Genomic DNA, 26,173 nt, shown 5'->3' with positions numbered 1-26,173 from the left:
TGTGCCAAGTTATAGCATCTCTAGAGTACATAATCAACAATGTTACAGGGTTTTAGAAAGTTCCAATAATGTACATTGTTCTGTCATATTCTTAAATATTTTCAATGAGTCCTCTTCCTTTCTATAGTAAAGGTTAAGGTGAATGACTTCAATTATGAGACTGCCACATAAGTTCTGACATAAAGTTTACCAATTCGATCTAAACTACCATCACATGAAACCTTTGGAACTAGTTGAGCAACTATATTGATAGCAATTAGATTTCCTTGTTTTCCTTTGCTGTAATTCAGCTATAGACATTCACTCAGTGTTTCTAATAGGCGCCTTGTCACGGACATAGCTGGAATTACCTAAGCCGTGAGGCACCCTTGCGGCCAAGTCGCGAACTTAGCTTGAGTTGCCTAAGTCGCGACGCGACGTACCCTTGCGCCAACTTCTCGAACTTAGCTGGGATCACCTAAGTCATGAGGCGCCCTTGCAACATATGCGTCCACAAAGGTTCAGCCTAGTTGCAACCTCGTAGAGGTCCCGAAGGACCTATAAAACATAAAGTTGATTAGATTGAAAATGAGCGACGGACAAGTCCCAACATCTCGCGAAGAGGGAAGCTTTACAAGCAATTCAGCAAGCATCTTGAGTGCACGAGAGAAAAAAGATGAAAGAGAAAACAAAGACTTTAGAAGGTAGAACGAACAGTTGCAAGTCCATAAACAACTGCTCACCGAGTGCCCGGGCGTGAAGGCAAGTTCCCGTCAAGTTAACGTGCGAACTTATGAAGTTTTTTCAACGCACAACAATATATCGAAGCCCTATCCAGCCCTATGCCACCCGGGGGGTTCTTGGGTGCTGAGATGGTTGACGTTTTCGGGTGCTGCTGCGGCTTGCAGAAAACAAGTCGTGGCACACGAAAACGAAAATATTTTGGGGTATTTCGGCCCGACGCGACGAGCAATCGCACTGCAACATTGCAACGTGTTCGAACATGCATTTTTATAAGCAAAAACACACAAAACCAAGGCAAAATAGGCTACCATGTCTCTGTACAAGCATGCAAAAGCGACGAACGATTCGTTGAACAAAGTTGTTGCAAGTGTGCGATGACCATTCGTGACATTCTCCCCCACTTAAACTGTCGACGCCCTCGTCGACGCTTGTTGGTAGTTGTTGATGAATGCTTCTTCATGTCGTAGGGTGTCTTCGGGCTCCCAACTTGTCACGGACTTAGCTGGAATTGCCTAAGTCGTAAGGCACCCTTGCAGCAAAGGCGCGAACTTAACTTGTGTTGTCTATGTCGCAAGGCACCCTTGCGGCAAAGGCGCGAACTTAGCTTATATTGTCTAAGTCACAAGGCACCCTTGCGGCAAAGACGCGAACTTAGCTTGCGTTGCCTAAGTCGTGCTTCGCCCTTGCGATATGCATCCGCAAAGATCAGCACACTTGCAACCTCTCGCAGGTCCCGAAGGACCTATAAAAGAGAAAGTTTATTTGTTCAAAGAACGAGCGACGGACATGTCCCGACGTCTCGCGAAAAGGGGAAGCTTTACAAGCAATTCAGCGAGCACCTTGCGTGCACAAGAGAAAAGAGGGAGAGGAGGAAAACAAGGAATTTAGAAGGTTGAACGAATAGCTACAAGTCCACAAACAACTGCTCACCGGGTGCCGGGCACGACAACAAGTTCCCGTCAAGGTAACGTGCGAACTTGCGAAAGGTTGTTCAACGCCCGACACTATACCGAAGCCCCATCCCCCATGGTGCCACCCGGGTGGTTCTAAGGGGCTAAGATGGCTGACGTTTTGGCTGCAGCAGCGGGCTATAGAAAATAGCCCGTGGCACGCGAAAACGGAGCCATTTTGGGCTGTTTTGCTCGATTCGGTGAGTGGTCGTACTGTAGCGCTGCAACTTGTTTGAACTTACATTTTTACAAGAAAACGAACATAAAACCAAGCCAAAACATGCTGCCAAGCAACTGTACATGTAGACGAGAGCGACGAACGGTTCGTTCAACGGAGTTGTTGCGGGTGCGCGACGACCGTTCGTGACATTCTCCCCCACTTAAACTGCTGACGCCCTCGTCGACGCTTGTTGGTAGTTGTTGATAATTGTTTCTTCATGTCGTAGGGTGTCTCCGGGCTTCCAACTGGCTTCGGTTCAGGGATGCTTTCGCCACTTCACCAAGTACTCAGTCTGCTCAACTCCAGTGGGTAGCTTTATCTTGCGATCCGCTAAAATGGTTTCAACTCGCTTCTCGTAGGAGACTTTAGTGGGTGGTAGCCATGTTGGAACACTTCGGGAAGCATCTTGCGGATCCGAGTGGTAGGCTTTTAGGTTGCTGGCGTGAAGAACATTGTGAATTTTGAACCACGTCGGCAGCTACAACTTATAGGAGACGTTGTCCACCCTGCTGATAATTGGGAAGGGCCCTTCATACTTGCGCACAAATCCTGTGTACTTTGTTCCTAAAGAATTAGAGTGATGTTGGTTAGAGCTTTACCAACACCAAATCGCCGACCTTAAACTCTTGCGGTCGCCTTCCCAAGTCTGCCCACTTCTTCATCCTTTTTGCTGCCTTCTTCAAGTAAGCCCGTGCAATATCTGCATTTCGGTGCCACTCCTTTGCGAAGTGGTAGGCTGACGGACTACTCCTAGTATACCTGATTGCCATGGTGTGAGGAGTTGACGGTTGTTGTCCTATAATGATCTCGAAGGGGCTCTTGTTGGACGCAAAGCTCCGTTGCAAGTTGTAGGAGAATTAGGCAATGTCTAACAACTTTACCCAATCTCGTTGGTTGGCACTCACGTAGTGCCGAAGATATTGCTCTAGGACCAAGTTTATCCTTTCGGTTTGGCCATCCGTCTGGGGGTGGAGGCTTGTGGAGAAGTATAATTTGGACCCCAACAATTTGAACAGCTCGGTCCATAATCGTCCCAGGAACCGAGCGTCTCGATCACTAATGATATTGTGGGGGACTCCCCAATACTTCACCACATCCTTCACCATCAACTTGGCCGCCTCCTCTGTTGAACAATGTAGGAGAGCAGCAATGAAAGTTGCATACTTTGAAAATCGATCGACCACCATGAGTATCGATCCGAGTCTCCCTACTGCGGGCAAGCTTGATATAAAGTCCAAGGAAATGCTCTCTCACGGCCTTTCTAGTATAGGCAACGACTCCAAAAGTCCCACCGGCTTTCGTTGCTCCACCTTGTCTTACTGGCAAGTGAGGCACATTCAAACATATTCCTCCATATCAGTCCTCATCTTCGGCCAATAGAAGGCCCTCTCCACGAGAGCCAAGGTTCTGTGAATACCTGGGTGTCCAGCCCAAAGGGAATCATGACACTCTCTTAAGAGTTCACGTCTCAAATTGTCTACTCGAGGAACATAAATCATATTCCCTTTGGTGTAAACGAGTCCCTTCTGGACCCAAAACCACTGTGTCTTGCCTTCTTTAATGAGTTGTATCAGGGCTTCTGCCTAGGGATCACTGTACAGTCCATCCCTGATCCTGGAAAGAAAGTTGGAGTGTAACTGACTTGCTTGGCCTCTTCCCTCCAATTGTACGGTATTCACACGCTCCACTTTCCGACTCAATGCATCAACCACGACATTCGCCTTTCCGGACTTGTACTCCATTGCCATATCAAACTCATCCAAAAAGTTCTACCATCGTGCTTGCTTTGGGGAGAGTTTCTTCTAAGTTTGGAAATAGCTTAAAGTGATGTTGTCTGTCCTTAGTACAAATCGCGATCCAAGAAGGTTGTGTCGCCAAACTCGTAGACAGTGGATCATCGTTGTCATCTCTTTCTCGTGCACTGGATACCACCGCTCGGTCTCGTTGAGTTTACGGCTCTCGTAGGCCACCAGATGACCCTCCTGCATGAGTACTCCCCCAATAGCGAAGTCTGAAGCATCTGTATGGACTTTGAAAGGCTCCCCATAGTTCGGCAATTTAAGCACTGGTTCTTCCAATACAGTAGCCTTCAGATCTTGGAATGCAATCTCACATTTATCAGACCACCTCCAAGGTTGCTCCTTCTTCAGCAACTCCGTCAGTGGAGTTGCACGCTTCGAATATCCCGCTATGAAGCGTCGATAGTAGTTGACGAAGTCAAGGATCTCAACTCTGGCACCTTCTTTGGAGTTCGTCATTCCGCAACCGCTTGCACCTTCGATTTGTCCATCCGAATGGAGCCGTCACCGATTCGATGCCCCAAGAATAAGATCTTCGTTTAGGCAAAGTAGCATTTATCCCTTTTCACGAACAAAGTGTTCTCCCTAAGAACCTTGAAAATTGTCTGAAGGTGCTTGACATGCTCCTTGAGCGTTTGATTGTAGACGACGATATCGTCCAAGTAGACAACCACGAACTTATCCAAATACTCCTTGAATAGCTGGTTCATGAGGGTGCAGAACGTGGCCGGAGCATTGGTTAAGCCGAAAGGCATCACCAAGAACTTAAACGCTCCATACCTGGTCACACAGGTAGTCTTCGCTTCGTCGCCTTCAGCAATGCGTACCTGCTAATACCCCGACCAAAGATCGAGTTTTGAGAAATACTTGGCGTTGCCCAACTGGTCGAACAAGTCCGCGATGAGCGGGATGGGATACTTGTTCTTAACCGTCACTTTATTGAGGGCTCGGTAATCGACGCATAGTCGGAGGCTCCCATCTTGTTTCTTCTGGAAGAGAACGGGAGCTCCGAATGGTGCTTTAGAGCTGCGGATGAGACCACCGCTTAGCAGTTCGCCTAACTGCTTTCTAAGCTCAGCCAACTCGGGAGGGGGCATGCGGTAGGGTGGTCTCACTGGAGGCTTCACTCCTAGCTCCAGCTCGATGTGATGATCCACGCCTCTACGGGGCGGCAGAGTCTTCGGCAACTCGGGTGGCATAACATCCGTGAACTCCTTCAAGACGTTCACCATCACAGTAGGTTCATGAGTGGCCTTCTCGTCGAGTGGCTCTAGCTTCATAACATCCACGAATGTTAGTTCACCTTTTTGTACCCCTTTCTTCAGTTGTAATGCCGATATATGTTGGGGTTCCCTGGTTCCTCTCCGAGAGACAAGAACCACACAGTGGTCGTCACCTCTCATCACACATAGGGAGCTAAGGAACGACAATGGCACCAACTTCGTCACGTGCATAAATTCCATTCCAAGAATCACTTTGAAGTCATCCAGTGGCACCACCATCATGTTTGTGCTCCCGCTCCATGTTCCGATCTTGATGGGAACTCCCTTTACCAACCCAGAGATTCGCCTGGCCTCCGAGTTCACCGCCTTCATTCGGCTTGGGATCTTCTCTAAGATCAGTCCAAGTCACTTTGCTTCTCGATCGGCAATAAAGTTGAGGGTAGCGCCCATGTCCACTATTGCACGAGTCGTTTGGCCATTAAGCTTAATGTCTACGTACATCAGCTCGCCACTTCCTGCTTTTTGTAGCCTTGTTTTCATGTTCTCCCCCAGTTGACCCCGTATGGCATTCAACAAACGCATTGCTCCCATCCGAGGTCCTTGCGACTCCTCACCGTCGCTGCTGGATTCAAAACTACTCGAAATAAGAGCGACAGCCTTGCCCTTGTCCGATCGAGGGGGGTGGATGGAAGCTGTTAAAGCATTGAGTGCCTGTTTTTGTGGGCACTCTCTCACCATGTGCGGCCCTCCGCGCAAGAAGCATCTGCTAGGTTTTGGGGCCTTGCCTTTCGGGCTTGGCCCTTTGTGGGAACTCTTCTTCCTTTGTTCGCCCCCAAGCTCCTTCCCTCGAGAATATTTTGGAGGGCGATTGCCTGAAGATTGTTTTCTTTTTCCCAGTTCTTTAGAGGAAACAAAGTCGGTGAGCCTTTCTGCAGCAGCAATTGCCCCGATCACATCGGCGACATTCCTTCAATGTAGTTCTTGTTGAGCCCATGGCTTCAAACCATCAAGGAAGCTGAACAACTTATCCTTCTCGGACATGTCCTGTGTGTCCAGCATTAGCGTAGAAAATTGCTTCATGTAGTCTCGAATGGAAGTATTTTGGCAGAGTTGTCTCAACTTCCTTCTTGCGACGAACTCTGTGTTCTCCGGTAGGAACTGAGTTCTCAACTCCCGCTTCAAGTCCTCCTATGTGTCAACTCGACACCAACCTTGTTGGATCTCCTCCCAACGGGTTCGCCACCAAAGCTTTGCATCTCCGTTCAGATACATGGTCGCTATAGAAACTTTGGTTTCTTCAGAATCAAGCCTCGTAGCTCGAAAGTATTGTTCCATGTCGAACAGGGAATTCTCGAGCTCTTTGGCATCTCGGGCACCTCCATAACAATGCGGCTCGGGTGCTCTCAAGTTTTGTGTCGGTGCAACGCGAGTGTTGCTTCCTGCCGCATTCAGTACCCTCGTGAGCATGGTCACCCTGGAAGTGAGTTCCGCCACGACATCCTGCAGGTGTTGTACGGAGTCTTGGTGTCATCTGACAATCGGTCGACTAGGGCCTCAACCTTATCGATCCGGGACTCCGCTTCTTTTTGCGAGCTCTCTACCCCAACAAGCCTTCATTGGCCATGGTAGAGTTTCTCCAAGCTCGCTTAAAGAACATCCAAGTGGGTTTCCGTCGTTGTGAGTCTCTCCTTATGGCTCTTCTTCCCGGTTGGCGCTCCCGATTGTGCCTCCTCCGCTCGCGGAGAGTAGCCAACTTCTCGCTCGTCATGTTCGCTGTCGTGCTCCACCTGAGTGGCTCCAACGACATGAGAGCGAGTATGCACTTGCAGCCCACCTGCGGCTGCTTGGGGCAAGGGTTCGGCTTGCCCCGTCTTGCTTGATTCGCCAGGATGCTTTGCCATGACGAAAATGCGAAGTTCCTTTGCTGCTTGCTCAAATTGCTTGCTCGCTCTGATACCACAATATCACGAACTTAGCTGGAATTGCCTAAGTCGTGAGGCACCCTTGCGGCAAAGACGCGAACTTAGCATGCGTTGTCTAAGTCGCGAGGCACCCTTGTGGCAAAGACGCGAACTTAGCTTGCGTTACCTAAGTCGCGCTTCGCCCTTGCGATATGCGTCCGCAAAGATCAGCCTACTTGCAACCATTCGTAGGTCCCAAAGGACCTGTAAAAGAGAAAGTTGATTAGTTCGAAGAACGAGCGACGGACAAGCCCCGATGCCTCGCGAAAAGGGGAAGCTTTATAAGTAATTTAGCGAGCACCTTGCGGGCACAAGAGAAAAGAGGGAGAGGAGGAAAACAAGGACTTTAGAAGGTTTAACGAACAATTGCAAATCCACAAATAGCTGCTCACCGGGTGCCGAGCGCGACAACAAGTTCCCGTCAAGGTAACGTGCAAACTTGCGAAAGGTTGTTCAACGCCCAACACTATACCGAAGCCCCATCCCCCATGGTGCCACCCGGGTGGTTCCAAGGGGCTGAGATGGCTGACATTTTGGCTGCAGCAGTGGGCTACAGAAAACAGCCCGTGGCACGCGAAAACGAAGCCATTTTGGGCTGTTTTGCTCGGTTCGATGAGCGATCGCACTGTAGCGCCGCAACTTGTTCAAACTTACATTTTTACAAGCAAAAGAACATAAAACTAAGCCAAAACATATTGTCAAGCAGCTGTATATGTAGACAAGAGCAACGAACGGTTCGTTGAATGATGTTGTTGCGGGTGCGTGACAATCGTTCGTGACAAACTGGCTTCGGTTCGAGGAAGCTTTCACCACTTCACCAAGTACTCGGTCTACTTAGCTCCATTGGGTAGCTTTATCTTGCGATCCGCTAAATGATTTCAACTCGCTTTTCATCTGAGGCTCTGGTGAGGGATAGCCGAGTTGGAACACTTCGGGAAGCATCTTGCGGATCTGAGTGGTAGGCTTTCAAGTTGCTGGCATGAAAAACATTGTGAATTTTGAGCCATTCCGACAACTGCAACTTGTAGGATACGTTGTCCACCTTACTGATAATTGGGAAGGGTCCTTCATACTTGCGCACCAATCCTTTATGTACTTTGTTCCTAAAGAATTGGAGTGATGTTGGTTGAAGCTTTACCAACACCAAATCACCGACTTTGAACTCCTGTGGTCGCCTTCTTCATCTTTTTGACCGCCTTCTCCAAGTAAGCCCACATAATATCTATATTTCGGTGCCTTTCTTTTGCAAAGTGATATGCTGACGGACTACTCCCAATATAACCAATAGCTAAGGTGTGAGGAGTTGACGGTTGTTGTCCTGTAATGATCTCGAAGGAGCTCTTGTTGGACGCAGAGCTCCGCTGCAAGTTGTAGGAGAATTGGGCTATGTCCAATAGCTTCACTCAATCTCGTTGGTTGGCACTCACATAGTGCCGAAGATATTGCTCAAGGAGAGAGTTTATCCTTTCAGTTTGGCCATCCATCTAGGGGTGGAGGCTTGTGGAGAAGTATAACTTAGACCCCAACAATTTGAATTGCTCGGTCCAGAATTGTCCCAGGAACCGAGCGTCTCGATCACTGATGATATTGTGCGGGACTCCCCAATACTTCACCACATTCTTCATCATCAACTTGGCCGCCTCCTCTGCTGAACAGTGTAGCGGTGCAACAATGAAAGTTGCATACTTTGAAAATCAATCGACCACCACGAGTATCAATCCGAGTCCCCCTACTGCCAGCAAACTTGATATAAAGTCCAAGGAAATGCTCTCCCACGGCCTTTCTAGTACGGGCAACGGCTCCAAATGTCCCATTGGCTTCCGTTGCTCCATCTTGTCTTGGTGGCAAGTGAAGCACATTCAAACATACTCCTCCATATCAGTCCCCATCTTTGGCCAGTAAAAGGCCCTATCCACGAGAGCCAAGGTTCTGTGAATACTTGGATGTCCAGCCCAAAGGGAATCGTGACACTCTTAAGAGTTCACGCCTCAAATTGTCCACCCGAGGAATATAAACTCTATTCCCTTTTGTGTAAATGAGTCCCTCCAAGATCCAAAATCGTCGTGTCTTGCCTTCTTTGATGAGCTGCATTAGAGTTACTGCTTGGGGATCACTATATAGTCCATCCCTAATCCTGGAAAGGAAGTTGGAGTACAACTAACTTGCTTGGCCTCTGCCCTCCAATTGTATGGCATTCACTCGCTTCACTTTCCGGCTCAATGCATCGGCCACGACATTTGTTTTTCTGGGCTTGTACTCCATTGTCATATCAAACTCAGCCAGGAAGTCCTATCATCGTGCTTGCTTTGGGGAGAGTTTCTTTTGAGTTTGGAAATAGCTCAACGCGATGTTGTTTGTCCTCAATACAAATCGCGATCCAAGAAGGTAGTGTCGCCAAACTCGTAGACAATGGACCACCGCTGTCATCTCCTCATGCACCGGATACCGTCGCTTGGTCTCGTTGAGCTTACGGCTCTCGTAGGCCACCGGGTGACCCTCCTGCATGAGTACTCCCTCAATAGCAAAGTCTGAAGCATCTGTATGGACTTTGAAGGGCTCCCTATAGTCCAGCAATTTGAGCACCGATTTTTCTAACACAACAGCCTTCAAATCTTAGACTACAGCTTCACATTTATCAGACCACCTCTAAGGCTGCTCCTTCAGCAACTCCGTCAGTGGAGTTGCACGCTTCGAATACCTCGCTATGAAGCGCCGATAATAGTTGACGAAGCTAAGGAAGGATCTTAGCTCTGGCACCTTCTTTGGAGTTCGCCATTTTGCAGCAGCTTGCACCTTTGATTTGTCCATCCAAATGCAGCCATCACCGATTAAATACCCCAAAAATAAGATTTTCGTTTGAGCAAAGTAGCACTTCTCCCTTTTCATGAACAAAGTGTTCTCCTTAAGAACCTTGAAATTTGTCCGAAGGTGCTCAACATGCTCCTCGAGCGTTTAGTTGTCGATGATGATATCGTCCAAGTAGACGACCACAAACTTATCCAAATACTCTTTGAATAGTTGGTTCATAAGAGTGCAGATCATGGCCGGAGCGTTGGTTAAGCCGAAAGGCATCACCAAGAACTCAAACGCTCCATACCTGATCACGCAGGTAGTCCTCGCTTCATCGCCTTCAGCAATGCGCACCTGCCAATACCCCGACCAGAGGTCGAGTTTGGAGAAATACTTGGCTTTGCCTAATTGGTAGAACAAGTCCGCGATGAGCAGGATGGGATACTTGTTCTTCACCGTCACTTTAATGAGGGCTCGATAATCAACGCATAGTCGGAGGCTCCCATCTTGTTTCTTTTGGAAGAGAGCTGGAGCTCCGAATGGTGCTTTGGAACTACGGATGAGACCACCACTTAGCAGTTCATCTAACTGCTTTCTGAGCTCTACGATAGGGTGGTCTCGCTGGAGGGGACATGCGGTAGGGTGGTCTCGCTGGAGGCTTCACTCCTGGCTCCAACTCGATATGATGATCCACGCCTTTGCGCAGCGACAAAGTCTTCGGCAACTCGGGTGGCATAACGTCTGTAAACTCTTTCAAAACGTTTGCCACCACAACAAGTTCATGAATGGCCTCCTCGTCGAGTGGCTCTAGCTTCACAACAGCCATGAATGTCAATTCGCCTTTTCGTACCCCTTTCTTCAGTTGTAATGTCGATATCTGTTGGGGGTCCCTGGTTCCTCTCCGAGAGATGAGAATCACACAGGGGTCGTCACCTCCCATCATACAAAGGGAGTTTAGGAACAACATTGGCACCAACTTCGCCACATGCATAAACTTCATTCCAAGAATCACTTAGAAGTCGTCCAATGGCACCACCATCATGTTTGTGCTCCCGCTCCATGTTCCGATCTTGATGGGGGCACCTTTGCCAGCCCAGAGAACTGCTTGGCCTTTGAGTTCACCGCCTTCATCCGACTTGGGTTCTTCTCCAAGATCAGCCCAAGTCGCTTTGCTTCTCGATCGGCAATAAAGTTGTGGGTAGCGCCCGTGTCCACCATTGCACGGGTTGTTTAGCCATTGAGCTTAATATCCATGTACATCAGTTCACTACTCCCTGCTTTCAATGGCTTTGCCTTCATGTTCTCCCCCACTTAACCCCACAATGCATTCAACAAACGCATTGCTCCCGTTCGGGGACCATGTGACTCCTTATCGTCGATGCTGGATTCAGAACTACTTGAATTGAGGACGACGACTTTACCCTTGTCTGATTTGGGGGGATGGATGGAAACTATTAAAGCATTGAGTGCCTGTTTCTATAGGCACTCTCTCACCATGTGCGGCCCTCCATACAAGAAGCATTCGTCAGGTTTTAGGGCCTTGCCTTTTGAGCTTGGCCCTTTGTGGGAACTCTTCTTCCTTTGTTCGCCCCCAGGCTCCTTCCCTCAAGAATATTTTGGAAGGCAATTTCCTGAAGATTGTTTCATTTTCCCCGAGTCCTCCGAGGAAACAAAGTCGGTGAGCCTTTCTGCAGTCGCAATTGCCCCGATCATATTGGTGACATTCCTTTAATGTAATTCCTGTTGAGCTCATGGTTTTAGGCCATTGAGGAAGCTGAACAGCTTATCCTTCTCGGACATGTCCTATATGTCCAGCATCAGCACAGAAAAGTACTGTTTCATGTCAAACAAGAAATTCTCAAGTTCTTTTGTGTCCCTAACACCTCAATAGCGATGAGGCTCAGGTGCCCTCAAGTTTTGTGGCGGCACAACACGGGTGTTGCTCCCTACCGCATTTAGTGCCCTTGTGAGCGCTGCCACTCTGGAAGTGAGTTCTGCCAATCGATCGACTAGGGCTTCAACCTTGTTGATTCGAGATTCGGTTTCTTCTTGCGAGCTCTCTACCCCAAGAAGCCTTCGTTGGCCTTGGTAGAGTTCCTTCAAGCTCGCTTCAAGAACATCCAAGCAGGTTTCCTCCACTGTGAGTCTCTCCTTATGGCTCTTCTTCCCGATTGGAGCTCCAGATTGTGCCTCCTCCGATCACGAAGAGTAGCCAACTTCTCGCTCATCATGTTCGCTACCACGATCCAGCAATGTAGCTCCACCAATATGAGAGCGAGTTTGCACTTGCAACCCACCTGCGATTGCTTGGGGCAATGGTCCGACTTGCCCCGCCTTGCTCGATTCGCCACGATGCTTGGCCATGGTGAGATTGTGAAGTTTCTTCGCTGCTTGCTTGAATCGCTTGCCTTCTCTAATACCATAATGCCACGGACTTAGTTGGAATTGCCTAAGCCGTGAGGCACCCTTGCGGTCAAGTCGCAAACTTAGCTTGAGTTGCCTAAGTCGCAACACACCCTTGCGCCAACTTCTCGGACGTAGCTGGGATCGCCTAAGTCATGAGGCGCCCTTACAACATATGCATCTGCAAAGGTTCAGCCTAGTTGTAACCTCGTACAGGTCCCGAAGGACCTGTAAAACAAAAAGTTGATTAGATTGAAAACCGTTACTTTACAACGAACAAGTCCCGATGTCTCGCGAAGAGGGAAGCTTTACAAGCAATTCAGCAAGCACCTTAAGTGCAAGAGAGAAAAGAGAGGAATGAGAAAACAAGGACTTTAGAAGGTAGAACGAACAGTTGCAAGTCCACAAACAACTGCTCACCGGGTGCCAGGTGCGAAGGCAAGTTCCTGCCAAGTTAATGTGTGAACTTTTGAAGATTTTTCCAACGCCCGACAATATACCGAAGCCTCATCCAGCCCTGTGCCACCCGGGGGGTTCCAAGGTGCTGAGATGGCTGATGTTTTGGTGTGCAGCTGCGGCTTGCAGAAAACAAGCCGTGGCATGCGAAAATGGAGCTATTTTGGGGCATTTCGGCCCAGCGCAGCGAGCGGTCGCATGACAACATTGCAACCTATTCGAACATGCGTTTTACAAGCAAAAACACACAAAACTAAGGCAAAACAAGCTGCCATGTCTCTGTATAAGCATGCAAAAGCGACAAACGATTCGTTGAACGAAGTTGTTACGGGTGCACGACGACCGTTCATGACAGCCTGGGCACTGAAGTGAGGCAAGGCCCGAGTGCCTCGCATAATCTGGGTGACATGCTTCACTAAAGCATCGTTTGGGTGGTCACCTGAGCCTAGGCACCGAGCGCCTCGGGCGAGTTCTGTAGTGAATGTGAGCATCGTTCCAGTTGAACATGTAACTTGGTTCAATCAAACCAACTAAACCTATCACTGAACCCCAACCCCAAACCCCCCCACCCCCGCCCCTCGACACCACCGACCCAATGAAACCCTAGACCTATGTCGCCGCCTGACCCACCTCTGGTACGTCGCTACTGCCTTCGTGTGCAACTCCCTCTGCCATCGACTTCCCAATCCCATTCATCATACTTCCTCCGCCACTGCTTTTCTCATGCGCAGCTCCCTCCGCCAACATTGCCATCCACAGCTTCTTCCACCGCCGCTGCCTTCGTGCGCAACTCCCTCCGCCACCGAGGGACATGTTCAAAAATTCCTTCGCCATCATCAGCAAGAAGCTGCAAACTTGCCCCTAACGGGAAAGTTGATTTTATCTTATATTATGATTTTTTGTAATTTCACTAGTTAAAACAATATCAACATACCAATTTGATAAAATTTAAATTAGTTGACCTTGCACCAATAGGTTCCTCTAATATATGACAGAATTTAAATTGGCTTCCATAAGAAATATTTGATGAGATTTCATTTTAAATCATATTTATCAATTGTAATATATATTTTTTATATTTTAATATTCGAGAGCACTTCGCTTCTCTTGGGCGAGGGCTTAGCGCCTCGGGTGTTTTAGAACCATAGCGCCTAGTGTTTTTCAAAACACTGCATTCATTTCCCTTTGCTGACCTGACTTATCTCTTAAAATCCTTTTCCATTTTCAATTTTCTGCAACCAAACACACCTACAGTTGGTTTCAGCTATTTGTATTTAATGTCATTGTCGACCTAAGAGCCAAAAATCTTGTGCATAAAAGCTTCATTTTCTGCTCTGTTTCCATTGGAAACACACTTAGGATCCTATACTTCGACATACAATATGCATAAGCTTGATCTTAAAGGTTCTGCGGTTCAGTCTAGCAAAGGCCTCCCTTTTTCCTTTTTTCATTCAAAAGAATATCTTCTGTACCAAAACCAACTATCAAATTACTTAGATTCTTTGGTAGAACAATATTAAAAGCTATAAGCTATAGCAACATTATTTTATCTAAATACTTTTTAGACCATAAATGTAAGGATTTGTGTACTACTATGTTTATAGCAACCAAGGACCAACCAACTCCTTTCTTTTCTATTTTGATACTAAATTATCAAATCATTTATCCACTATGAAAAAGAAGTTCCCAAAAAGAAAGCCAAAACTTAAAGGAAAACAAAAAAAAAATCCCACCTGTACATAAGCCTCTCGATGAAATCCTCCTCCTTCATCCGCAAGAGGGATGATCTAGTTTCCTCACCTAGGGCAGACCAGAAATCCACAAGTGTATCGCATGAAAGCCTTGCAGTATGCAAAGCACAGGTTTCGCGGGCTCCATGTCCATGCCCCCTGCCATAATTAGCCATCCCTTGGCTTATCCAACCCCTGCCTCCGACACCACATGCATCAGGGTAAAGCAATTCCCGTTCACGTTCCCTAGCTCGAGCATTATCGAATACCTACAGAACGACCAAAAAATGAAAGGCCATGCATTTCCAGAATATAACAATAAGAAAAGAAAGTTGGCAACTCATATGGAATCTTAGTCTACCATTTTGAAACTAATAACATTCTTGGTGGGATTCAGCATTAACTACAAAAGCCTAACCAGATTAAAGATATATGTAGAAAAGCATGCAATAGAAGACCAGGAGTAAGAAAGAGAAAACTTCACAGATAAAGAGGATCTGAAAAGTTTACAGACATTAAATATGAAAAAAGATAATCAGCAATTTGATTGTTTGAAACATAAAATTATGTTTCAGAAAGGATCACAATAGCATGGCATGCATACATTTTGGAGTGTCTTCAGTGATCTTGCACACATAAAGCAGTCGAGAACTGTCAGAATTCCATGCTTAGTCGTTGTCAGGCCTCCCCAGGGATGCAACGATGGATCCAGCACCTCAAAATCATTGGTGTTCTGGGATTGGCGGGTCCCAGCTCTATCAGATTGCTGAAAGCTGGGATCTTCCTGCTGCAATGACTTCCCATAAGTGATTATCTGTGAGAAGCCTTCCAGAAGCAACCCATTACACCTTGAACAGTAGAGGTTCCTCCTAGCTTGTTCAAATAGGGTCTGTTTATCTAGCCTCAGCAGCTCCTTTCGTGCACGAAGTGGTAGCTCACTCCAAAACTAATTCAATTGCATTGATGAAAATATTAATGCTTAGAATATAAGAATAAAATAATAAATTCATTAACCAAGAACAAACAGAAAACAAAATTTTCTCAGTTGGTGAATTTCTCTATCAATAACATAGGAGTTGCAAATTAGACATCTTTTATTTTCTCTGTTCATCGTTCACTGAATGTTAAAAGATGCATGCCAGTCTATTCAGCAATTAATATTTATCAACCACAAGCAAAACAGACTGTTGGTTCCGAATTTGTACTAAGCATACAGTGAACACATTCGGATATGCTAATAATTTCTTGCTTCGGCCCTAGGTCTTGGGCCATTTTTCATAAAGGAAGCGCATTATATGATGCAAAATTGAATTCCTAATCCAATCCAATCAAAACAAGCTTGAAACAAAACTAGATCGATTCGCATGAAGAACTCAAACAATCAATGCACACCTCACAGAAAAAAAAGAAGAACAAAATGATCCAGACCAAAACCGGATCAAGGACTAGGCACAACCGACAACAACCCAAAGCAACACCAAAACCGTCGATCCGACGGATTACCTTGTGCAGCTGATCGAAGGTGATGCTATCAAGGTGCTTGGACCAGATGCCGTCGGGGGAGGCGGATCGGACGGGCGGCGGGGCACTGCCGAATTGAGCACTCCTCGTCGAGAGGCCGGGCATCTTCTCCTCTCAACCCCTCTCCTCAGCAGCAAAGCCTCGCGGATCCGACTCTCCTCGATCTCTCCATCCACGGCGGCCGAGGGATCCGAGGCGGACAGGAGGCGAAGGGACCGTGGGCGATGGCGGTGGCGGTGGCGAAGGCGGCAGCGAGGGAGCAGGGATCCGGACGGCGATCGGAGGGCCTTCAGATAGGAATCGAAGGGATCGGATTGAATCCTTGTGGCCGGCGGAGGCGATCGGAATCGGAGAGGCGGGGTTACGAGGGCGAGATGGACGGTGTGGGGGAGGTGTTTGTTGGCGAGACTTGATCTCGTCTCATTAATCCCTGGGAGAAAAATGATAATTACAAGTCCTCGTAACCGACCAATGTTATATCATTCTACTCAGTCTCTCGGATTTCATCGATTCACGGGGGCGTTGCAGCAAAAGAGGACCTCGAGAGCGGCGTGCGTTAGCCGCTACTCTGCCACGGTCGTGAATGCACGAACATTGATGCGTACGGTCCTGTGATGCGCGATGGCATGATTTCCACGTGCGGGATCAACGGGGACTGAGCGGCCTCCGTTAGCCGGTGCTCGAGCTGGAGCGATGCCCCAGGATGATCCTGACCATCGAGTTTGACAGAACAGAGAATAGATGGTTTCGATCATCTTTGAGAACAGGGCCACCATTCTCTGGAGGATGCGATTAAGATCCTTAAGGAATGGGTTATTGCAGATCCCTCCTCAAGATTCAATCCCCACTAGCCGCTTGCCAATATTAAAATGACTATTTTGTCCTCCATATTTTCCATTTGACGAGAGTGATTTGGCCATTTTAACGTAGCCTTTCAGGAATGTTACGCAGAAATAATTGAATGTCAACCTATTTTTAATAAGCTTTACCCACAGCGCTCGAATCTACCCGGCGTCCGCTCAAGAATAATGGTCCGTTTGCCCAACGTGTCCTCCGACTGTAAGGTCTACAAACTAAGATGGGCCCAGAGAGAAGAATTGCACTTACAAGTCGAATAGGGGCGATGACGCTATCATAAGTAATAGTGTGGCCATTTAAAACAAGAAAAATTAAAGGAAAAAGGAGAAATCGCGTTAATTTGAGGATATCATTTCGTCATCCTACCCGATCCCAAAAGCAAAATAGAGGGGTTATTTTCAAGATTTATTTTCTTTTTAAAATTTGCAAAAAAACAAAAATCTACGAATATCATCAATCAAAGCACCCATGATCATGTGATGTCTCACGAGTTGAAATAGACAAAGCGCAGATTAATGATTTTAACTAAAGTTTAGTTAAATAATTAAAAACAAATTCGTCGCCTGAGAGATTCGAACTCTCGCGGGGAAACCCCATGTACTTAGCAGGCACACGCCTTAACCACTCGGCCAAAGCGACTAAGGGCGTTTCTTTTTGTTATTTTGTACTAATAAAGATCTTTTAAAAGAAAATAATATAAACAATAGTGGTACCGGGGTTACGTAGAATGGATAGAGTAAAGTAGAATAGATTTTGAAAGAAAATTGATAATATAGTTTTTAGATTGAAAATATAAAATAAATTTTGAAAGAAAAAAAAATAACAATAGAGCTATGTTTGTTGGAATAAGTATTTCGGATAGAAAAATCATAGTAGATAAAAAAACGAACTCTTGAAAAAAAGTCGCAGTACAGTTATATTTGCTGGAATGAGTGTTTGAAATGAAAAAGACATGAACTTACGATAAGACTTAAATAAGATCAAAAAATAGCTCACCATCAAGTTAAAATCATAAAGGGATATAGAAAGTTTACCACCCCAAGGATTATAAATGATGATACAGAACTAAAAACAACAAGACTCACTACTCAAAAATACATCCAAGAGATATAGAGTTTAAGAGAGTACTCCAAAAGAGCTTCTGTAAAATATCATCAGTTTCTAAAATCATTTTTAAGCCTTAAATACCAAAATAAATACTAGTACATGAAACATCCCCTTTTACAAATGCTAACCAACTCCTTTAATGCATTCCTTAGTCATGAAGAAAATTAACGTGAAACAACTTTAACTTTATATAGCGAATATGCTGATGAACTATCATTTTTTAGTGAGCTGAGTTAAAGATTATGAGGCAATATTATTGGCTAAAAAAAATATCATATCATCAACAAGGTCCATATGAGTATATTGTAACAAATTAAGCACTCTCGTGTCAATCTCCCCTGGTTGAAAAAGACTAGTCCTTAAGTCTTTATTTATTTCATCAACATAATTGTGAAAATGACTTAAATCAACAACATTAAACGTTGGGGACACTCCATAATCTTCAGGTAGCTCGATCTTATAAGCGTTTTTACCAATTCTCTTAAGTACTTTGAATGGACTATTAGCCTTTGGTTTCGGTTTTCTAAATTTACCTGGTAGAAACCTCTCCTTCCTTAGATGAATCCAGACTAAATCACCAACATTAAACTTCATATGTTTTCTATATTTGTTAGTAGCTTCCATATACCTCTCATTTCGCTTTTCTATATTTGCTTTAACACCCTATGTAGCTTCTTTATCTGCTTTACTCTCTCATCAGTATCTCCATTAAATTGCTTAGTTATCGAATGAGGGACGAAATCTAAAGGACCAGTAGGATTAGTACCATAAACAACCTCTAAAGTACTCTTACCAATGCTATGATACATAGAACGATTGTATGCAAACTCAATTTGTGGAAGAATGAGATCCCACTACTTAATATTCTTGCCAATATAGCTTCTAAGCAAATTTTCTAAGCTTCTGTTCGTTACCTCAGTTTGCCCATCAGTTTATGGATGATGTGAGCTGTTGACATTCAAAGAAGTACCAAGCTTCCTCCAAAGAGTTCTCCAAAAATAACTAAGAAATTTTGAATCTCGATCAAATACCATAGTTCTTAGAATACCATACAATTTAACAATCTCCTTAATATACAAATCAGCAATATAAGATGCATCATTCGATTTATTGTAGGGAACAAAGTGAGATATTTTTGAAAATCTATCAACAATAACCATGATAGAATCCTTGTTCCTTTGAGTCCTTGGTAGTCCCAAAACGAAATCAACTCATATCCTCCTATGGAGCATTTGGCATAGGCAATAGAGTGTACAATCCAAAATTTTAACTTCTTGGTTTTGCCAAATGACACACTCGGCATTGCTTTACATGTCTCTCTACTGTTGAAATCTCGGATTTTGATGATGAAATCAATTGATGGGTTAATTGATCTAATCCATATTATTGAAGTTAAGTATGCAGGATTAACTACGATAGCCTAAAAACATAAAGCAAGGATACCGGAGTCAAGTTCGATGGATGATTGAGAGTCCGAAGATTCGTCGGTGATGTTGTCGGAACCAACCAAGAAAGATCGAAGACGTATCGGAACTTTCGGAAGTCTACTGAAGAGATCATTAGAGGTTCGCAGAGATCACCGAGAAGGCTCGGCTACTCATTGAATTCATCACAAGATCGGGAGCCTACTAGGAGTCCACCGGAAGAAACTCGAGGGCGTATCGAAAATCCGCCAGAAGATCGCAGGAAAGCTCGCCGAAACAAAACTCGACGTTTGCCAGATGAAAACTTGCTTAAGATTATGTTTTTGAGTATGTAGTTCACATGTAATTAGGGTTAGGATTAAGGGACGATCCTATATCTTAGTTAGGGGCTAACAGGGCCCAAAAGTGACCTGGTTTGGGACGGAATTAAAACCCAACTAGAGATCTGCAGGGACGGGCGGTGGAACTGCCGGACTGGGCGGTGGCACCGCCCAGAGCCCGAAGTGGCAAGCGGTGGCATCGCTAGACTAGGCGGTGGCATCGCCCAGCACCCGAGATCAGGCGGTGGCACAGCCACTGATAGGCGGTGGCACCGCCAGTATATCGTCTGACAGACATTGACAGGCTGTGGCACCACCACCGACAGGCGGTGGCACCGCCAGTCTCGGAAACCCAAGAGAATTCAAAGTTTGGAGCCCAAATTTGAATCCTCTTGGGGCCTATAAATACCCTTCAATTCTCAGCAGAGAATATAATTTTTACAAAGTATTAGTTTGAGATAAGAGCCTTAACAAAGTCTTAGCAAGTCTTGTTTTTAAATTGCCTGAGTGTTCACCTCCTTTCTTCTTGTTGAAAAATTGTAAGAGTGTGAACCACTTGTAAAAGTTGTAAAAGGGGTATTAGTCCTTCCCTTTCAAGTGATTTGCTAGTGGAAGTTGGAAGCCTCATTGAAGAAGACTTCGCAAGTAGATGTAGGTCATTTGATCGAACCACTTTAAATTGGCGTGTTCATTAAATCTATGAGTACTTACCTTTCTGTAATCGTTTCCGGTTTCTTACTTTACTCAAGTTATAATCAAAGCGAAATCTCCTTGCATTTTATGAAATCATTTTCGAACTTAAAAGTTTTAATCCGCTGTACTAATTCACCCCCCCCCCCCTCTTAGTGCCGCTCCGATCCTAACAATTGGTATCAGAGCGAGGCTCACTCTCATATTTGGTTTAATACCCAAGAGAGATGGTTTACTCCGGCATGCATGAGGGTCATTCTATCACACGTCCACCTATGTTTAATGGGTCGGATTACACGTATTGGAAGACTCATATGAGGATCTTCCTCATTTCCATGGATTTCGAGCTTTGGACTATTGTCGAAAACGGATTTCAAAAATCTTCTCTTTCGATAAGTGAATGGAATGAATCAGAGAAGAAGGTTTTTGCTTTAAATGCAAAGGCTATGAATGCCTTGTTTTGTGCACTAGACAAAAATGAGTTTAATCGTGTTTCAATTTGTGATTCGGCGTTTGATATTTGGAGAACACTTGAGGTCACTCATGAAGGCACTAGCCGAGTGAAAGAGTCCAAAATCAACATCCTTGTGCACTCTTATGAACTCTTCCGAATGAAACCAAGTGAGTCCATCGGAGACATGTACACCCGTTTCACGGATGTCATCAATGGACTCAAAGCTCTTCCGAATGAAACCAAGGAAGGATATGGCACTCAAATCACAAGAAGACCACTTGAAAGGAACATCAAGTGATGAGGACAGTGACAATGACATTGCACTTTTGACTCAAAAATTTAAAAAATATTTAAGAAAGAACAAATTTAAAAATAATACAAAAATAAATTTGAACAAAAGAAGGACCAAGTGATTTGCTATGAATGCAAAAAACCAGGACACTACAAGAACGATTGTCCTCAAGCCAAAAAGAGAACATCAAAGAAGAAGGCGCTCAAGGCAACGTGGGATGATTCAAGCGCATCCGAAGAAGAGGAGTCCAACACCGAGCAAGTTACTCATTACGCACTAATGGCTTTAGGAGAAGAGATATGTGATTTATTTCATGAAGATTTATCTTTTGAAGAACTCTCTATCACTTTTCATGAATTATTTGATGAATGTAGAACTGTTAGCAAGAAGTTAAGTATCTTAAAGAAAGAGCATGCTTTGCTACAAGATAAGTTTGATAGTCTTCAAACTCCTCCATGCTCTAAGTGTGAGCATTTAGAAGCAATAAAAAATAAAAATTTGCTTCTTAAAGAAACCTTAAACAAGTTTAAGGTTGGTAGCAAAGGATTAGATATGATCCTTGCACACAAGGGTCACGTCGCAAATAGAAATGGAATTGGATTTGTAAAAGGATTACATCAAAATCCTACCACTTTTATAAAAGGACCTACATTACATGTTTCATCTTATATGAAATGTAACTTCTGTTGCAAATCCGGACATATTGCCTACAAATGTCCATTTAGAAAAATTAGTTCACAAAAATTAATATGGGTTCCTAAAGGAACTATAAAGGATTCAGTAATAAATAACAAAGTTAGTGGATCAATTTTTGAGGCACCCAAAATCAAATGGGTACCTAAAAGTCATCCTCTTTTGTAGACAAACCCACAAGCTAGGAGCAAGAGATGGTATCTCGATAGTGGATGCTCAAGACATATGACTGGAGATCCATCTCATTTCTCTATGCTCACTAGCAAAGAAGAAGGGTAAGTCACCTTCGGAGACAACAACAAAGGTAAAATCATTGGCAAGAGAACTATTGGTAACAAATTTAGTTTTTCCATTGATGATGTTTTACTAGTTGATGGATTGAAACATAATCTCTTGAGTATTAGTCAACTATGCGATAAAGGTTATATCGTTAGATTCGAATCAAATATGTGTATTATCGAAAAACCAAACAATAACTTGACTATGATTGCATTAAAACAAAATAATGTCTACACCATCAACCTTGATGAACTAAGTAATGAAATGTGCTTCTCCGCTCTAAATGATGATGCTTGGCTTTGGCATAGGAGATTAGGCCATGCAAGCATGAAACTAATATCTAAGATCTCATCTAGAGAATTAGTACGAGGGATTCCGAATATGAAGTTTACTAAGGACAAAGTATGTGATGCATGTCAACTAGATAAACAAATAAAAACTAGTTTCAAACCAAAAAATCAAATTAGCACCACTAGACCACTACAATTGATCCATTTAGACTTATTCGGACCAATTGACACAACAAGTCTAGGAGGAAGCAAATATGCGTTTGTAATTGTGGATGACTATACTATATACACTTGGACCTATTTCTTAGTCTACAAAAGTGATTGCTTCAAGTGCTTCTCTAAATTTTGAAAACTCACTCAAAACGAAAAAGGTTTCATGATTTCATCAATTCGGAGTGATCACGGTGGCGAATTTCAAAACCGTGACTTTCAAAATTTTTGTGAAGTTAATGGATACAATCACAACTTCTCCACTCCGAGGAATCCCCAACAAAATGGAGTAGTTGAAAGAAAAAAATAGAAACCTACAAGAAATGACAAGAACTATGTTAAATGAACATAGTTTACCTAAGTATTTTTGGGCTGAAGCCGTAAATACGGCTTGCTACATCATGAATAGAGTTCTAATAAGACCATCCTTATCAAAAACTCCCTATGAATTGTAGAATAACAAAAAACCAAATATTTCCTATTTTAAAGTTTTCGATTGTAAATGCTTTATTTTGAATGAAAGGGATGTCTTAGGAAAATTTGATGCTAAATCCGATGAAGGCATCTTTCTTGGTTACTCTTCCGTTTCTAAGGCTTTTCGGGTTTTTAACAAAAGAATGTTAGTAATAGAAGAGTCTATTCATGTAGTTTTTAATGAAATTTCTAATTTAAAGAAAAATGATTTTGATGATGATCTTGGTTTTGATAATTTGAATTTAAATGAACCTCCTCCTCAAAATAGCAACTTGGATGCACCTTCTTCCGAAATTTCCTTACCCAAGGAATGGAAGTATATAGATGCTCATCCAAAGGAGCTAATTATAGGAGATACATCAAAAGGGGTTCAAACTCGTTCCTCTTTCAAGAATTTTTATGCTAATGCCGCCTTCCTTTCTCAAATTGAACCTAAATACATTGACGATGCCATAAAAGATGATTTTTGGGTTATTACAATGCAAGATGAATTGAATCAATTTGAGAGGAATAAGGTATGGAAGCTTGTTCCTAGACCTAGTGACCATTTAGTCATTGGTACTAAATGGGTCTTTAGTAACAAGCAAGACGAAAATTGTATCATGGTTAGAAACAAGGCTAGATTAGTGGCCAAAGGTTTCAACCAAGAAGAAGGTATCGATTACAAAGAAACCTTCGCTCCCGTGGCTCGATTAGAAGCCATAAGGATGCTCCTTGCCTATGCTAGTAGTAATAATTTTAAACTATTTCAAATGGATGTCAAAAGTGCTTTCTTGAATGGTTTTATTTCCGAAGAAGTATATGTCGAACAACCTCCCGGATTTGAAAATTCTCTTCTTCTTAATCATGTATTCAAATTGACTAAAGCTCTCTATGGCTTGAAATAAGCTCCTAGAGCTTGGTATGAAAGGCTTAGTTCCTTTCTTATTTTAAATAATTTTACCAAAGGCAAGGTTGATACTACATTGTTTATTAAATATTTTGAAAATAATTTTCTTATTATGTAAATTTATGTTGACGATATTATTTTTGGCTCTTCGGATGAATCACTATGTGAATCATTTGCCAAATGTATGAGTCATGAATTTGAAATGAGTTTAATGGGTGAATTAACTTTCTTTTTAGGATTACAAATCAAACAACTTAGTGATGGTATATTTCTTAACCAATCCAAATATACATTAGAATTATTAAAATGATTTAACATGGATAATTCAAAAGCAATAAACACCCCTATGAGTACTGAGACTAAGTTAGATATGGATGAAAATAGTGAAAATTTCGATCAAAAAACATATAGGGGAATGATAGGTAGTCTACTCTACCTCACCGCGACTAGACCAGATATTATGTTTAGTGTAGGACTTTGTGCTAGGTTTCAATCTAATCCTAAATTATCTCATCTTAAGAGTGTTAAAAGAATATTTAGGTATCTTAAATGGAATGTAAACGTAAACTGCAGAGAAACTCGTTCGTAAAAGTGTAGAAATCAGTTTGCAGTTATAAATAGAATCAAGACATAAACGTAAACTACAAAGAAACTCGTTCGTAAAACTGCAGAAGACAGTTTGCAGTTATAAATAGAATCGAAACGTAAGTGTAAACCGCAATGTAGAGATCGTACGAAAACACCGATTTACGTCTAAATGCAGATTCGGAACGAACAGAACTTAGAAACTTGTTCGTAAAAGCGCAGAGAGTAGTAGCTATGTAGGAGGTTTGCAGTAATGATAAAGTGCTCAAAATGAAAGCAAACCAGAGATTTAGAGTGGTTTGGTCAGTCTTGACCTACTCCACTTTTGGCTTCCTCCACCGACGAGGTCACCGACGTCAACTAGAGGCCTTCCTTCAATAGGCGAAGGCCAACTGCCCTTTTACAGTTTCACTCCTTTTGACGGGCTCAGGAGACAACCCTTACAGAACCTTTCTCTCCTCTCTTTACAACTCAAGACTTGAAGAACAGAAAGAGGAGAACTTTTGGACTTTACACAAATTTGAGCTCTTAGAATCACAAAAAAGATCAAGAATTCGGTGTAGGTCTATATCTTTTCAGTGCTGAATGGGTGGGGTATTTATAGGCCCCAACCCAGTTCAAATTTGGAGCTCAAAACGATCAAATCCCGGAATTCCGGGATCAGGCGGTTGCACCTCCTGACTGGAGAGGTTGCACCGCCTGGCAGAGCTCGAAGACTGAGCCTCTGGGCGGTGCTACCTCTATCAGGGGCGGTTGCACCTCTCTGCCAGAGCTCGAAGACCGAGCTCAGGCGGTTGCACCGCCTGATTGGAGAGGTTGCACCGCCTGGTAGAGCTCGAAACTAGAGCTTTGGCGGTGCTACCTCCTGACAGAGGAGGTTGCACCGCCTAGTCTCGCTCGGAGACTGAGCCCTGGGCGGTTGCATCTCTTGGCTGGGGCGGTTGCACCGCCCAGTCTCGCTGGGAGACATAGCCTGGGCGGTGCTACCTCCCTGCCTGGGCGGTTGCACCTCCCACAGCAACCTGGGTCCGAATAGGTTGAACCATTCGACCCAATTTGAGTTCTTCAGGGGCCCAATTGCCCCAGGATTAAGCTAATGGGATCACCTCCCATTCTTAACTTAATCAAAGTGCTAACTACGATTATTTCCTAAGACATATTCTGCAGCTTGCTTCGGTGCGTCATTCGCTTCTTCCGGCGAGTTTCCGGCGAACTTCCGTCGATCATCAGATGAACCCTCGGTGATGCTCCTGCGGACTTTCGGCAAACTCCTGGACTGCGACGATCCACTTGGCAAGTTCCGACGAGCTCCTTTGGCAAGCTTCTGGACTTCTCGGATTTGATCCCGCAGAACCTCCGACGACTGTCCGAACTTCCGTCGAGCTCTCAAACTCCCAACGTGATCATTGTCATGACTCCGGCGCAACTCCTGCTACATGTCTTACTTTCATCGTAGTTAATCCTGCACATGTAAACAAAACTTCGATCAAGACAATTAATCCTAAGCAATTAACCAAGTTGTCCGGCATGTCATTGGTCCCTCGACGCTTCGTCCAATTCTTCGGCGCATCGTCCTTTCCTGCGGCCTATTGCCCAATCGGCCAGTTGGCTCCGCAACTCTGATATCCTTGGCACAATACCCGCTCTTCTTGGCCCGATGCCCGAGTCCATGGCCCGAAGCCTTATGTCGATACGTCGACCGATCCACCGGCCCGACATCCAATCTTCTGACATGTTCCTCCGGCACAACATGATTTTCCTGCTTTAATTGTCTCATCTTGATCGAGGCATCCTGTGTCACTCAAAACGCAGATTAAATCATAAACATATAT

At 44.3% G+C, this 26,173-nt stretch overlaps 1 protein-coding gene and 1 non-coding gene across 2 annotated transcripts in view; both read right to left on the bottom strand.

The window, feature by feature from the left end:
• Positions 1 to 16,201, bottom strand: part of LOC135612595 (uncharacterized) — a 33,855-nt gene extending 17,654 nt beyond the window's left edge. Inside the window, exons 1-3 of the mRNA XM_065109062.1 lie at positions 15,759 to 16,201; positions 14,860 to 15,201; positions 14,259 to 14,524 (exon numbers count right to left, since the gene is read on the bottom strand). Coding sequence (XP_064965134.1) covers positions 14,259 to 14,524; positions 14,860 to 15,201; positions 15,759 to 15,881 — 731 coding nt within the window. The 5' untranslated portion in view covers positions 15,882 to 16,201. The remainder of the gene's footprint in view (positions 1 to 14,258; positions 14,525 to 14,859; positions 15,202 to 15,758) is intronic.
• Positions 16,202 to 17,191: 990 nt separating this feature from the next.
• TRNAS-GCU (transfer RNA serine (anticodon GCU)) lies at positions 17,192 to 17,273 on the bottom strand. The gene has a single exon. It is a non-coding gene; the product is annotated as a tRNA-Ser (tRNA).
• Between the last annotated feature and the right edge of the window lie 8,900 nt (positions 17,274 to 26,173).

Source organism: Musa acuminata, chromosome BXJ2-5 (genome assembly GCF_036884655.1).
Source record: "Musa acuminata AAA Group cultivar baxijiao chromosome BXJ2-5, Cavendish_Baxijiao_AAA, whole genome shotgun sequence".
NCBI lineage: Eukaryota > Viridiplantae > Streptophyta > Magnoliopsida > Zingiberales > Musaceae > Musa > Musa acuminata.
Note: the sequence above shows the minus strand (reverse complement) of the source record. Positions and strands in the feature narration are given on the sequence as shown.